This window comes from Bactrocera dorsalis, chromosome 5 (assembly GCF_023373825.1).
Source record: "Bactrocera dorsalis isolate Fly_Bdor chromosome 5, ASM2337382v1, whole genome shotgun sequence".
Classification (NCBI taxonomy): domain Eukaryota; kingdom Metazoa; phylum Arthropoda; class Insecta; order Diptera; family Tephritidae; genus Bactrocera; species Bactrocera dorsalis.
In genome coordinates, this window is record NC_064307.1 from 20972073 (window position 1) to 20986812 (window position 14740).

At 36.0% G+C, this 14740-nt stretch overlaps 1 protein-coding gene across 7 annotated transcripts in view; it reads right to left on the minus strand.

The window, feature by feature from the left end:
• LOC105230123 (protein furry) overlaps positions 1–14740 on the minus strand; it is a 123099-nt gene that overhangs the window by 13046 nt on the left and 95313 nt on the right. For 6 of the 7 annotated variants that reach the window (XM_049458693.1, XM_049458688.1, XM_049458695.1 and 3 more), the window contains 6 exons: positions 6445–6567; positions 6114–6247; positions 3297–3395; positions 2981–3115; positions 2470–2641; positions 1923–2028 (listed from right to left, as the gene is read on the minus strand). In XM_049458693.1, coding sequence (XP_049314650.1) covers positions 1923–2028; positions 2470–2641; positions 2981–3115; positions 3297–3395; positions 6114–6247; positions 6445–6567 — 769 coding nt within the window. The remainder of the gene's footprint in view (positions 1–1922; positions 2029–2469; positions 2642–2980; positions 3116–3296; positions 3396–6113; positions 6248–6444; positions 6568–14740) is intronic. The other variant, XM_049458689.1, reaches the window with a different exon arrangement.

A 14740-nucleotide genomic window follows, 5' to 3' on the forward strand; every position in this document is an offset into this window, starting at 1 on the left:
CGAACATAAACACAGACATGGCTAAGTCGATTCAGCTCGTCTCACTCTAATCATTCGAAAATATTTTTTGTAGAGTCTCCGAGGCTTTCTTCTGGATATTACAAACTTCGTGGCTAGCTTAAAGCAAACTTTTTTAATAACTGTACCATGCCTAACTCCATTTCATCGCATATCTTTAGTAACTAAACCGTACAGATTCATCGACCTTTTCAAAAAAAAATCTAATCTCACTATGTGAATGAATGAATATACCTCCGATGCGATTAACTCCAAAATAAATCGAATATATTTGAGAAACTCTAAATGGAATAAAGAAGGATGGAGTCATATGTAGAAGTTCACTCAAGTAAGAGAGTTGGGAGTGCCCAGAAACGATTTTTTTACATATGGCTCAAGCATCTCACGGTCTTAGACCAAGTATCCTCTGGGTAGCAAAGGAATTCCAATTGAATTCGAGACAAAGTGAGAAGGCGAAACATTCCCTCCACAGGGTTGTGCATAGGGTTTGGGACCCGCTACGTAAAGAAACGCCCCAATGAAAAGGAAATAAGAGCCTCAGACGAGAGACCTTCCTTTTGAGGATGGCCATGGCAAACGAATTAGGGATTATGATTTGAGAGTATGCACCTGGAATGTTCGATCCCTTAATTGGGAAAGTGTCGCTGCCCAGCTGGTTGATATCCTTGTAGAAATAAAGGCTTACATCACCGCCGTCCAAGAACAAGACGGACGAGACAAGGACTGAGACGAGTAAGTCCTTCTGCCATTTACTGCAGTGGAGCGCAAAGTCGGTATGGGATTCATGGGAGTGAGACTCAGTCGCCGAGTCATGGCCTTCACCCCGGTGGATGAACGTCTAGTTACAATCCGACGGAAGAGAAGAACGATGTAACCAAATATGCCTTCTATGAGCGCTTGGGGCGCACCTATGAGAGCTGCCCTGCTTTAATGTCAGGTTGGGCAAAGGAGGTGTCTTTGGCACAACGGTCGGGGAATTCAGCCCCCGAACCCAAATCAGTTGAGGCTGATCTACTTCGCCGAGGCCGGAAATATGGTTATCTGGAGTATTAGATTACAGCACCAAGCTAACTGTCTCTCTCCGGATCGAAAAGCCACCAACCAGATCGATCATGTTATGATAGATGGAAGACACGTCTCCAGTGTTTCAGACGTGCGTACGCTCCGAGGTCCTAAGATCGACTCAGACCACTATCTTGTTGCAGCCAAGATATGCACACGCCTCTGTGCAGCAAGAAACGCACGTCAACAAACACAAGGAAGGTTCGACGTCGAGAAGCTGCAATCACAACAAGAAGTCGAACGATTTTCTACTCGGCTTGCACTGCTGTTCTCTGAGAACACTCGTCAACAACTCGGTATAATGGAACTGTGGGATGGCATTTCAAACTCCTTACGTACAGCTGCAACCGAAACCATTGGTTTTCGGAAAATGCAAAAGAACAGCTGGTACGATGAAGAGTACCGTGTCGCAGTGGGGAGAAAACAGACTGTCTGCCTTGCAAAGTTACAATCCCCGACAACACGTGCGGGGTGGGATAGATACCAAGAGTTGAAGAGGGAAGGGACGGATTTCCAGACAAAAAACGAGAGGGGCCGAAATGCGTGAGTACGAAGAGCTTTACAGGAGTAATGCTTGAAAAAAAACTTCGCCTTATAAAGCACTGCCTCGAAAGCGGTTTTAGAACCATAGTCTCTTAAGCGAAGTTGGTTAGAATGATCCGTAGAACATTTACCGCGATTCAAGCGATTTTTTCGTTTTTTGGTTGCTCGTAATCCGACCCGCTCTATTGTGTATATAGAAAATGTGTAGGTTATCAATTAGATGTGATCCAACTTGTGTACCACCTCTAATTCACGCAATTTGATCGAAGCTAACAAAAGTTATTACTACTTTTACTCACCCTGTTTTGATGGGATCTTCGCCACTGTGACGCTTCGTATGGATAGTACCTTTCTCCACAATTAAGTCCTGTATGCGCGAGTCATTGATTCCGCCAACTGCTTGACCTAAGTATATTCGAAAAAAGTGTTATAAGTACAGACAAATATTTGGGCGATTTCCACTCGATTGGTCTTCGAATCCAAAACTTTATGGACGTCAGTTTTAAAAATATAAAAGATTTTTCAATAGCTGACGTTGCTCGACACTAAATTTTATACCCATCGTAAATATTTTTACAACAAATAAATAGTGCTACCATAAAATTCATGAGACCTTCGGAAATTACAAGAATATTAAATAAATAATGTGCAATTATTTGTATTATTTTTCTTAGCAAATCTTCTTCAGTGTGAAGTCATAATTATTATTCTTCCCACAACTGAATAATGAGCCACAAAACCACTTTGATCCATAAATAATTTATGACACGTCACATTCAATCACACACAAGCGTTTAATTATCGCGCCCTACTCTCTCCATTCTGCGAAGCATTTAGAGCACTTACCGTCAGCTGAGTGACTGGAAGCTTTCCGCATGCTTGTTAGGCGATAAAATGGCGGTGTCTCGGTGCGTTCAATTAAACAATTAAGCGTCTCCACAGTTTGCAGCTCCACCATGAGTTCGTCGAGCAGACGATCGGGGCAGGTGCGGGCGAGATACAATGCAACTCGTTTCGCCTAGACGGAAATACGAAAGATTTTCAGTAAATATACAAACGTATATATGGGATAAGCATATAAAATTGAGTATATTTGAGGAAAATTGAAAATTTTTGCAAACAGCAATTAAATGTGGTCGCGGAGTACGAGTAATAAAACGTTCGTATATTTGAGTATACATTCGTATATATTCGCACGCATTCGTATATATTTGCACACATTCGTATATATTAGCACACATTCGTTTATATTCGTATACTCGTATGCTCGTATATATTCGCTTTCATTCGTTCATATACATATATTTTAAAATAAATGCCGGTTTGTAATTGGAAAAGGCAAATGCCTCTCACTTACGTATGGCAGCAGCTCGTTGGGCGCCATGCCGCTCATTATGACCAAGTAGCGCAGAATGACCTTGAGATTGTTTGGCCAAAACTGGCAGAGTGTGCCCCACAGTTCCTCAATGTCACGCGGATGCGAATCAGAAAACTGAAAATATTTAATAACGGTTTGCTCATTAATTGAAATCAAAAAATTATAACTAAGAGTTTCTCTCTCTCAGTGAATAATTTAATTTAGCTAATGAGAGTTTTAGGGTAAATGATAATAATACTGCTAAACACACAAAGTCGTAAAGAAAATAATAAATACTTTTATGTTTCTAACTTACTTTGGCGGTGATATAAAACAGATTATTTAAAATCATTTCGGTGGCTTCGGTCGATCCAGTACCCTCTCTACGTCCACGCGTACCAGAATCAGGGAAATACTGAAAAGAAATAATTTATTTCCAATTTAATTATAATTCTTAATCTTTTTTGCTTTGAATACAAGTAAAAATAAAATATATTTCATAATAAAATTTGTACCTAGAGGGATAGCTGTCGAACCACTTAGCAAAGCGATAACTCGTGTTTAACTTTTACGTTTGTTATACTTTGGAAAATTACCATGAAAAGATTTACAAAGGAACAAATGTTCAAAATTCTCTGCGGCAAATTTCACATGCGCTCAGCTTGAGCTTGTGAGCTCATTTCTGTCTTTGCTGGTATGTAAATATGCTAATTAGGATCCAGAAAGAGTTACTATGTCTTGTTGTTATTATGTATTTTGCATGATATTTTGATAAAAATAATTGTCGAAGTGCTGGTGGCAGCAGTAGGACATAGCAAGCCATACATCGCCATTACTTATTTCAGCGAACTTTTTTTTTGACCAACCCCTTCACGAAGTGTGCTTAATAGTTAGGGTTGGGTTTTGTTAGACTACCTTTTGTGGGGTTACGTCAAGTCAAAAGTCTATGATTATTATAGGCAAGGTAAAGCTGACTTTGCTGGAAAATTTAGCCAACAGAACCGAATCCTTAAATCTAAAACTTACGTACTTTACTAAGAAGTCTTATGCAGAATATGATCCTGTTTTTTATATAGTTTTAGTTAGCGTGAGTTCAGACTATTTGATCTTCACATAAGAAGTAACTTTCCAAGGAATGGATTTTCATGTACACAGCACCCACATAGATTATTAATTGAGGCATGCACTGCGACCATGGGTCTATTGTGCCCTAGGCAAAGGCAAGTTAGAAATTTCCGTGGGGATCTTCCTTGCAATTACATGAACTTTAAATAACGCACATCCGGAAGTCGTCAATAGAGATCTGAATATGTTTGGGAATGAATCGAGCCTCAATTCTATGCCTACTCTGAGATATAACGATCTTAACGTAATTCTCTGGGCTGCACTACAAACCACAGCCACTATGGCGTTCAACGCAGCATCCGTGGACATAGCCGGAAGATGTATGGTATGTCCACGAAATTTTCTTTCAAACTCAAAGAAGTTGAGTACTTAGATGGATGCGAGCCTCGGCATTTTGAAAAATTTACAGAATTTGATTTCATTCCAAAATAGGCCTGGAAGTGCTCGCATACCTTCGAGGTAATTATAGAAGGCAAAAGTCGCTAGAGTAGAGGGATGGTGAGTTTTTTGCGGAGTCAGAAAATAATCAACTCTAGGTTCAGGCTTCCAGATAATTACAGCATTTGAAAAGTAGAAGTCATCGCCTTTAAAGTAGCAGTAAATATACTACTACTTTAAAGTAGTATATTTAAAGTAGTAGTATATTGATCCGTTGTGCTTCGGAGCACCGTAGAATTAAACTGTTTGACAGTAGGATCCTACGTAAAACACACTTCATTGTTGCTTTGGCTGCCAGACCATTACCGAATTGTAAAAAACAGCTAAGCTCATGTGCTTGCTAAATCATGTACTTCTATTTCACTAGTTGTAGAACGACAACGAAGCTTCTATTCCACTGGCATCGTATGGTTCACTGCAGGAAGTTTTGGCCCTCATGAGAGCTCGGCAAATCGTAAGAAGTTTTTTCTCAGAAATGTTCAGCCTTCAATGGTTATCGGAGTTCTAACTGTACACTGGCAGTTCATGACTAAGGCTTATGGCTTCGCAAAGAACTGTAATTAGCAGTATAAGTGAGGTCACCCACTATAATGAGAGAAAAGTTCCGAGAAGATCCGACGTTTCGAGAGAAATTTTGTTCAGCGTTGGAGCCCATTTCTAGCTCCATTGGGTATGTAAATAAGCAAAATTGTCGCATTTGAAACGAAGAGTAACCGAAAGAGATTCAAGAGCTACCATTTCATTCAGAAAAACAACGGTTTGGTGTGGTTTGTGGGCCGGTAAAATCATCGGTACATATTTCTTCTAAAATTATGCCGCTGAGAAATTGAAGCTCGTAATCTCGGCAAAATTGGATTTCAACAAGACGGCACCATTTCCTACACATCGCATCAATCAACGGATTTATTGAAAAGACACTTGGGTGAGCAGTTAATTTCGCGCTTTGGGCCGGTCGACTTTCCACCAAGATCGTGTGATATCACACCGTTAGACTTTTTCCTATGAAGATATGTTAAGTCTATAGTCTATGTGGACAATCCTGTTTCGATTCAGACCTTGAGGCACACATCACGCATGTCATTTGCTCGTTACCAGTCGGTCGAAATACTCGAACGAATCATCGAAAATTGGACTTAACGGATGGACCATCTGAGACGTAGCCGCGGAACATTTGAAAGAGTTAATCTTCAAAGAATAAATGCCAAAGAAGGTTCTTTTGAATGATAATGAACAGCCGTCATTAAATTTGAAGTTTCTCTGTTTTTTCCTTTAAAAAGTAGGATACCGCAAAACGGATCAAAAAAATCCTTAATACTAGAGCTTAGTGACAGCTTTACCCCCCAAACAAATTTACGTGGCATCTTTACTATAAAAACAACCAATGCCAACTGCTTGAAAAGTATTTTCCTAATAAAGAATTGTTCAATCTCCGCTTGAGTGTGAAATCGCTCTAATGTGATTTGGGTGAAGATATAAGACGCTTAGTGGAATCAAAGCGCTTTCCACTTATATATATAATATATATATATGCACATATGTAGGTATGTTTGCGTAAAGTTATTGCACTCACCATAATGTATGATAACGGTGTGGCCGGCGGCACACTTGTGGCAACCAGCTCCATATTATGCAGCCATGGCAACAGACATTGGATCAGCAGGGCACGCACATCCTCACGCGCCGTCTGGAAGCGATGGGTTATTTCTGTAAAAACAAGCAAAATGCCGACATAATGAAACTCTCATAACTGCACTTAGTAAACGACGGTATATTTAAATGGTTGGTGGAATGAATGAGTGTGAAGGTGAAATTAAATGTGGTGGAAGGCAGTAAAATGAATAAAATATGCTGACTATTTGCTGCTGCTGCCAAGTGTTTGACGATTGCGTTTGTTTACTCACCGGAGAACATTGACATAGTCAATTCGGGGCGCAGCTGGGCCAATTGTTTGGATAGGAAACGCTGCGAACGGCAGTAGGCGCTGCTGAGCAATGTGTCCAAAGTGCCGACCTGCTTGTCATCTTCTGGAATGGCAAACGAAAGGAAAACAAATGCGAATTCATTAAATTTTCAGCAAAGAGATCAACGTGCAAATCAAGTGAAACAAAATAACTTCGGAGCTTAAAACTAAAGACCTTTTGCGGCAGACATTCGCGTAGAATTTCAGTTATCGTAAATTGACGAAAAAAGCGGGAAAGTAATTTCCTTAGCACTACATGTCCTTCGCAGGGCTTCAGCGCGTCGACTGTTTGTGCTTGTGGAGTTTTTATAGACTTTTGGTGTTGCGTTATTTGAGCTTTCGTGGAAAGCTTACGGGAATTTGGAGAACAACAATTGCTCTCAAGTTGTTAGGTCTCTCTACATATTAAATATTCGAGCGCGCTTAAGCGTATGCTTACAATTTTCATTCATATTGCCGCTTTGTATAGTTTTAGGCGCAAAGTTATTATTATATTTATTATTGAAGAGCTGCATCCATTTGCGAGATGAGTTTCTTTTTAATATTTAATTAATTTAGATCATTTAATAAATAAATAAAATCATTTTGAAAAACTTTTCGGTGACACCGTACCCGACTTCTAAGAGTAGTACATCCCGAAAATCGTGCCTGGCGGTGAGGCAGAGTTTTTTGTTTAAAATTATCTCGAAACGAAAATATAAATTTTACTCTAGATCAATGCAAGTAATAATCGAAAGACTGGTCAAAATTTAGATTTGGCGGTTTCCCAAAAAAAAGTCGATTTTTCTGAAAAAAATTACATTTCACACTGGCTTAAAGATGAAAATGTTATTAAAAAAGTTATTCTCAGATGATCGTGTGAAAATTTCAAGTCTTCTGAAAACAGCTTTTCTAGAAAAAGTCAAATGAGCTACTTACGGTACTACTGCACCGTCAAAGCATGCACTTACTTTTCTCCATATTAAGCTTGTACCTACTAAATTTCGAAATCCTATTCTGAGGCCACAGAAAAGGAAAACAGAAATTCTCGGAAAAACTGCTCACAACATCTATTTCACCACCTTCGAAGCCAGAAGGAAACGAATTGAAATATAGCCATCTTCTAGGCGCTATGACGAATCGTCACAGCCTCAAAAAAGTTATACAAAAAGTTGGCTTATCGTAGTAGTACAGCTCAGTGACGCACGGCCGCTGTTTTCAGGCTGAATTATCTAAAATAAATTACCTAAAGAAAACCTCACAGACTATTTTGGATATAAAAAAGTTTTTGATAAAATTCACCAGCCTTTCGGTGGAGTTTAAAACCTCTATGATATAACTTTATATTTATTAGACCAACACCAGACGCAAACGAAAAATGTAAGGATAGACCAAATATCTCTTTTCATAAAAAGAAAGACATGAAAGAAAGAATCACAACCTAAAAGCAGAAAATACAGATTTAAGCATATAGATGTAAGGTTAGCGGTTGCTTAAGAGATTTTTAGGTTAGGTTAGGTTAAACTGGTAGGCCAATAAGCAACGCATAGACCAGTTTGGACCTTTGCGATATCAAATTGAGTCCACTTGCTACGTCCAAAAGGGGTAGTCATCATTTAGGATGCCTACGCTTGACGCTTTAGGGATCTTTTCTCAATAGATAATTACAAATTTGAAAGACTATAGATCTTGAGATGGAGCTGACATTGTCTTGAGAACGCTCTTACCATAGTAAATTGAATATGGATTCGGCACTTTTGTAACTGTGGAAGTAGTGAATGTGTGATTACCTCGTTTATTTGAAGCCTTAAACGCTTTTATCTCAAAACTACTTTTTTCCGATTGGCAAGAAAAATAATTTTGACAATTTTTATCCTAACGACTTCCAACTTAAGATTACATTTAAAATTGGATTTTGCTTTGTGAACATGGGAAAATTTCGATTGACTCAAAATCTGCGCATGATTTTATACTCCCCACCGTATCCCTTACAATTTTTGATGCCCACTAATAATTGGCGTGAAACACTCAATAGTTGCTCTCCAAGGATCACATAGAACTTAATACTATTAAAAAGTGGCCCTATTATTTTGTCAATAACTGTGCATATATGAAATTTTTGTAAAAATCCATAATATTTATATAAATAAAAAATATTTAAATAAATAATATGAGCTCATCAATCACAAATATTTGCTCCAGGTGAGCGTCTGTTGAGTGAGAAAAGTTGAAAAGAAAAAATCCAAATTTTCAATGAAAAATATGAAAGACAACAGCAAGATACATATAGATATTTTTATCTGTGTTAATTCAGCGATATATTTATATAATACACATATATATATATTTTTATATATGTATATACAGCACTGATTTTGGTAGGCCGCTGAGTAAATAAATATGACGAGAATATAGGTAATCACAGTAAGCGCATAGTATATGCATACAAACATGTAAATTTCGATTTGTAGCAACAGATGAACGAATGATTGAATGAATGCGCAAGCAAATAATGGCAAATTTAATATAGAAATTTAAAGCAAGAGCAGCTTAAAGCGTACGAGTGTAATCAATATAGAGCAGAGTTGGTGAGGAATATTTCTAATCGGATCAAGGATTGTTCTAGAATATATTCATATAATCTATTTAGAGATAAATTTTACAGCATCAGCGCTTCATTCGCTAAAATACCCTCACTTGGTGAGTTTTACTTAGAATTTATCTAATTTTTGCTAATCTCGTTTATGGTTTTGCATACTCGTATATGGAAAAGAAAGACTTAAATTACTTAATTTCATAGTGCGTGGTTTTCATCAGAGAATTTTAATAAATAAATTACGATGGTGGGAGCTGTAATTAGTTTTCCTCTCACCCCCAGCTAATATGGAGTTTGAGAGTCTATAGAAAGTTCGGCAATTGAAGAGGAGCTACACAAATAGAGAGCAAATAATGCTGTCTAAATTTTTGAACTTAGGAAGAGTTATTTGAACCTGAACCCTAAGTAATCAGCTGATTTTTCAATAAAAAAAAATAATTTTCATCGAAAAAATTAATTTGGATCGGTCGGTTTGTATGACAGCTATATGCTATAGTTGTACGATCTAAACAATTTGTTCGGCGATTTTAGCGTGTTTGCAAACAATGATCCATGTCAAATTTCATGAAGATATTTCGTCAATTAAAAAAACTTTTCATACAAGAACTTGATTTTGATAAGTCAGTTTGTATGGCAGCTATATGCTGTAAAGGTCCGATCCAAAAAAAAAAAATCACAGATTTTAGTGCTGCTTTGCAGAAAAATCAATGCCAAATTTTCGTGAAGATATGTCATCAAATAAAAAAGTTTGCCATACAGGGTCTAAATTTTGTTCGATCATTTTGTATGGCAGCTATGTGATATAGTGGTCCGATATGGGCAATTCCTTCAGAGATTCTTCAGTTGTTTTGGACAATAATACGCACCAAATTTTGTTCAGATATTTTATCAAATAAAAAAGTTATCCATACAAAGACTAGATTTTGGGCGGTACATTTGTATGGCAGCTATATGCTATAGAGGTGCGATATCAGCGATTCCGACAAATGCATAACTTCTTGGGAAGGAGAGAAAATAAGCGAAATTTCAGATCATTAACTCTAAAACTGAGGGACTAAAGCGACTTAGCTCGTAGAGGGCTCGTTTATGTACATATGTATGTATATTGTATATACCTGAAATGCAAAACAATGTATCATCAAAAAAATCGAAATTGAGTTTTTTATTGCTTACGATTCACTACATCATATTAAATATATGTAGCAAAAAATTTTCAACTGCCGCTGTCAGTTATAACCATTTTGTAACCAATATATAACCGTTTTGTGACCAATATATAACCATTTTATAACCAATATATATCTATTTCTTAACCATAACTCAATTTTTTTCTATGAGTGGTTTCTATTATATGGGTTTTCTTTCGCCTGTTAACTTATGTTACGTCGTTTTGCATTTTAAGGAACAATATGTACTTTATAGTGTCTTCAACGTTTCTTTCTGGTTATTAAGGTAATAATTATTTCCAAATATAGTCCTCTTGCGTTCGAAACTTCAAAAAAAAAAAATGGTGTGACCAAATCGCACCAAAATATATTACGCACATAGTTGGCATTAATTGCTTTACCATCGACTCGATAAATATATACAATTATTTGTGCCGGGTAAATACAAACATAATAACCGACATTGCACACAGCTATGCAACAAGACAGTAAAAATTTCATTCACACACACACACACATACGCTAACGCGTGTTTACATATTTTATTTATACAATAATAATCACCTGTTGCTGTTTGTTGTTTCTTGTTGTTTTTGCTGCATTGCAATGAGGCAAAGGTCAGGCGATGCGTGAAAACACACACACAATACACACATAAAAGCACGCTTTCACACATACAAACTGCATTTGTGTTTTGTTGAGCGCGTAGTGCCGGTTACTACTACAACAAACACAAAGACAATAATAATCGCGGCTGCCGGAGGACATCGGGTGCATAAATATAGAGCACAACAAAGGAAAATATGTTTGTATTTCCGTTTTCGTAGTATTTCTTAACCTTTTGCCGGAAGTTATGAATGAAATGCAACGAATTGACACGGCGCAGGCGCATGGAGCGTGCACGAATCCTGCCACTGTCGGTTATTATGTTGTTTTTGTGGAGCTTTTACGATATTTCCAGCGCGATGCCACGGAAGTGCAGCAAAAATTTGCAATTTTGGTTAAAAAGCGAAAGTTGCTGGCGGAGTTTCGACAGTTACCTTTGTTAAGGCGATTGGCGCGCATCGAATATCGGAGAGTAATCCTGCGAATTGAGACGGGCGCGGATAGAACAAAGCGGTTTAGTTGTTTACGAAATAGTTGTGAATTAGTGAATAAAAAACTGAAATCGAATCAAAATTTTGAAGTACATAAAATAGTTTTGAAATTTTTATAGCGATACATTGATTAAAATATTTAAAAAAAATAGAAAAAGATGATTAAAAAAAATTTATTTAATAGTGACACATTAAATTAAATATTTAAAAAACAGAAAAAAAAATATTTAAAATATTTTTAATTATTTAGCGATGAATTAATTTAAAAATTGAAAAAAATAAACGAAATTAATTAAATAAAAAAATTTAAATTTTATCGTCATACATAAATATAAATATAAATATTTAAAAAATAGAAGAAAATTAATTAATTTTTTTTTTAATTATTTAGTGTTAAATAAATAATAAAAATTTATAAAATAGAAAAAAATGAATTAATTTAAAATTTTAATTTTATAGTGATACATTAATATAACTATTAAAAAAAAAAACAAAAAAAAACGCTGAAGTTTGCGAAAAATCTGTTTTAAAATAACTTTCCATAAAATATATAAACTTGTCTTTCAGTCACTGAATTGAAATTTCTAACTGAAATATATAAATATATTTTTTTTTTTTCAACAAAAGTGGTAAATAAATGCATTGTAATATTGGAAAAAAAAAAATTTATTGAAAATAACCCAACTTTTACACAACACTCAAAACTTTCAATGATCAAAGTCCCAAAAAAAAAATTCAGAAAAAGTTTTTCAAACCAAAAACATATACTACAATATAAACGAAAAATTATTCCAAACCAAAAAAAAAAATATTTTTCTTCTTTACTGGCGAAGAATAGAATAGAAAAAAAATTCTAACCTAAAAAATGATAAGACAAGTTAAAATAAATAAAATAAATTATTTGTGCACTGAATTTATTTATACTAGAATGAATCGCTTTAGTTCAAATGGTCTATTGTGTTCTAAAACTTTTTATAGCTCTTAAGGTAATTTTATAATTACACACTCATAGAAACCCTCGTCACTTGAAACCTTCGTATTAGCAACAAAACTGGAAAGTCGCTTTTCACAAGCTTCTCTTGAGGCCATAAACAGGAATAAGAGGATTAATGGTTCACCTCTTACTTTATCTTACGTTATTTCCCTTTGAACCCACCGAGCCCTCCAATAATGCTCCCAGAGCTTCTAGAGAGTCATTTTTGCTGGCATTGCTCTATTGGAACACAAATCCTTTCCTATTGACAAAAGATAGCCGCTTCTGAGCGATTGCTTTTTTCAGATGATTCAATTGTTGACAGTACGCGTTCGAATTATGTAAGTGTTTGTACAATTCGCAGTTGCAAATACTGTTCTTGTGACTTTTTGTGTGAACTCGTGTGGCACCCATATATCGAGCTTCTTTTTGTATCCAGCCTTATATATTCGAAACTGTTGTTTTGTGCAACGTTACTTCCTGGAAACTCCAAAACAGTGCTTATAGGCGGTCGGACTCCACGATTTCAAGTATTTTATCGACATTTTCGACTATTGTCTTTCCACAGCGTGATACATCTTTAACATCAAAACTACTGGAACGGAATCGATGAAACCGAAATTGCGCCTACTACATTTTTAGCTTTTGTGTAACAGTCTATCAAAGAAATTTGATGAATTTTTCATCTCTGACGCGTGCTCAAAGAATACTGAGTCAAGCAAACAAAAAATTGTGTGAAATGTTATGTTCGTACGAAATCCTAACTTATTTGTAATCAACCTCACGAGGGAAAAACTCAGGCTACTTGTCGTCTTCTAAACTGGCCATTGAAAGCTCAAGAAGCACTTATATAACATGGACCTAGCTTCTTGTGCGAATTGCTGGTTCTTTGACTTGGAGTTTGAAACTCTAGAACACTTGCTAACTCACTGCACAGCAGTCTGTAGTCGCAGGATAAAGGCCCTTGGATCCATGTATCTAAATAGGGATCACATCGCCTCAATAGCGCCTAGCAGTTTATTGGAGTTTTAAATTGGCGGGGGCTAGGTGAGTCGTTGTGACTTCGGAGAGGGCACAATAGACTTTAGGTCACGATGAAAAAACTAAACTCTAAAAACTTCTCCAAGGCTTAAAAATTTACAAAATCAAAAGTAAGCGTAGAACTGTTAAAGTAGGACAACTAAGGAAGTTACATTTTTTCAAATAAAAAACTAAATAGTTTATTCAAACTTTCTATTATATCAAAATTACATATGTATTTTACAAAAATTTAGTGAAATTTTGAAAGGAAAATATTCAAAACTCGGCCATTGCGAGGTCTTTTCCGGCAGATCCTCGGTATAAAGGTACCTCAGCGTTGACAGCAGAACTTCTTAGAGGATCATCAGAAGTAAAAGAAATACAATACGTGTTCTAATTAAATCCATAAACTAGTTAATGCTGATTGGGCGATCCTTTTGACAGATATAAGAGCTTGCGAGTTTGACTCAACTAACTTGGACTGATTGTTAACAGGATTTCGAACTTGTTATTTCATTATATAACATGCACAAAAATACATTACTCTGCTACGAAATCATCCCCAACTACTGTAATATAGGATATTCTCTGGTCTTTTAAGAGTCATATTTTTTTTTCTAAAAATATTTATTTTTTTTTGCCGTGGCTGAGGTTAAAGTTTAGCAAATTGCCGTTAAATACCAATATTGCAAGTTTTCCGAGGCAATTTATTACAACAAAATGTACAAACTTTGAATAAAACCTATTCCAATCTTCATCAACGCTTATCCTTATCTGCTTTTTGTTGCTTTATTATGCTTGCCAGTTGTTTTACAAATCGTATGGTATATTTTCTTTTCCCAATTAGCAAACAGAAATGTATCTAATTGGTTTTCTCCTGGAATAACAGTGAGTTCCAAAAATGAAACAAAAAGTATAGACTTTTTGCTTTGCTTTATTTTTAGAACCCGCTGTACTTTTGGAACAGCAAAGGTAACTTTCTTAGTAAGTACACAACAGAATTACATAGAATGATACATAAGGGAATACATAAGAAATAACTAAAAAATTGCTTGAAAAGTCAAGAAAATGTTTAAGGTTAGGTTTGGTAAGCTTGCTCTTGTATGTTCGTATCGTTTCTAGCAAATGGGAACAGTTCTGTGGTGGTGGTGTTCTAACCTTCAAAAAGCACACATGTGATTTTCACAAATGTGGGATATTGAGCTCATTGACAAAGTGACTACGAAAAAGGAGTTAATGCAAATTTAGAGACCCTTTTAGAGACAAAAGATTACAACAATAAAAACCGTTAACTACGGTTGCACCAAAACTAGAATACCCTTCACAAATAAAAACAAAGTTTCTATACTAGTTCGATCGGCTTATATGAAAACTATATAGTGGTAAGAGATCTAAAAAATTTCAAT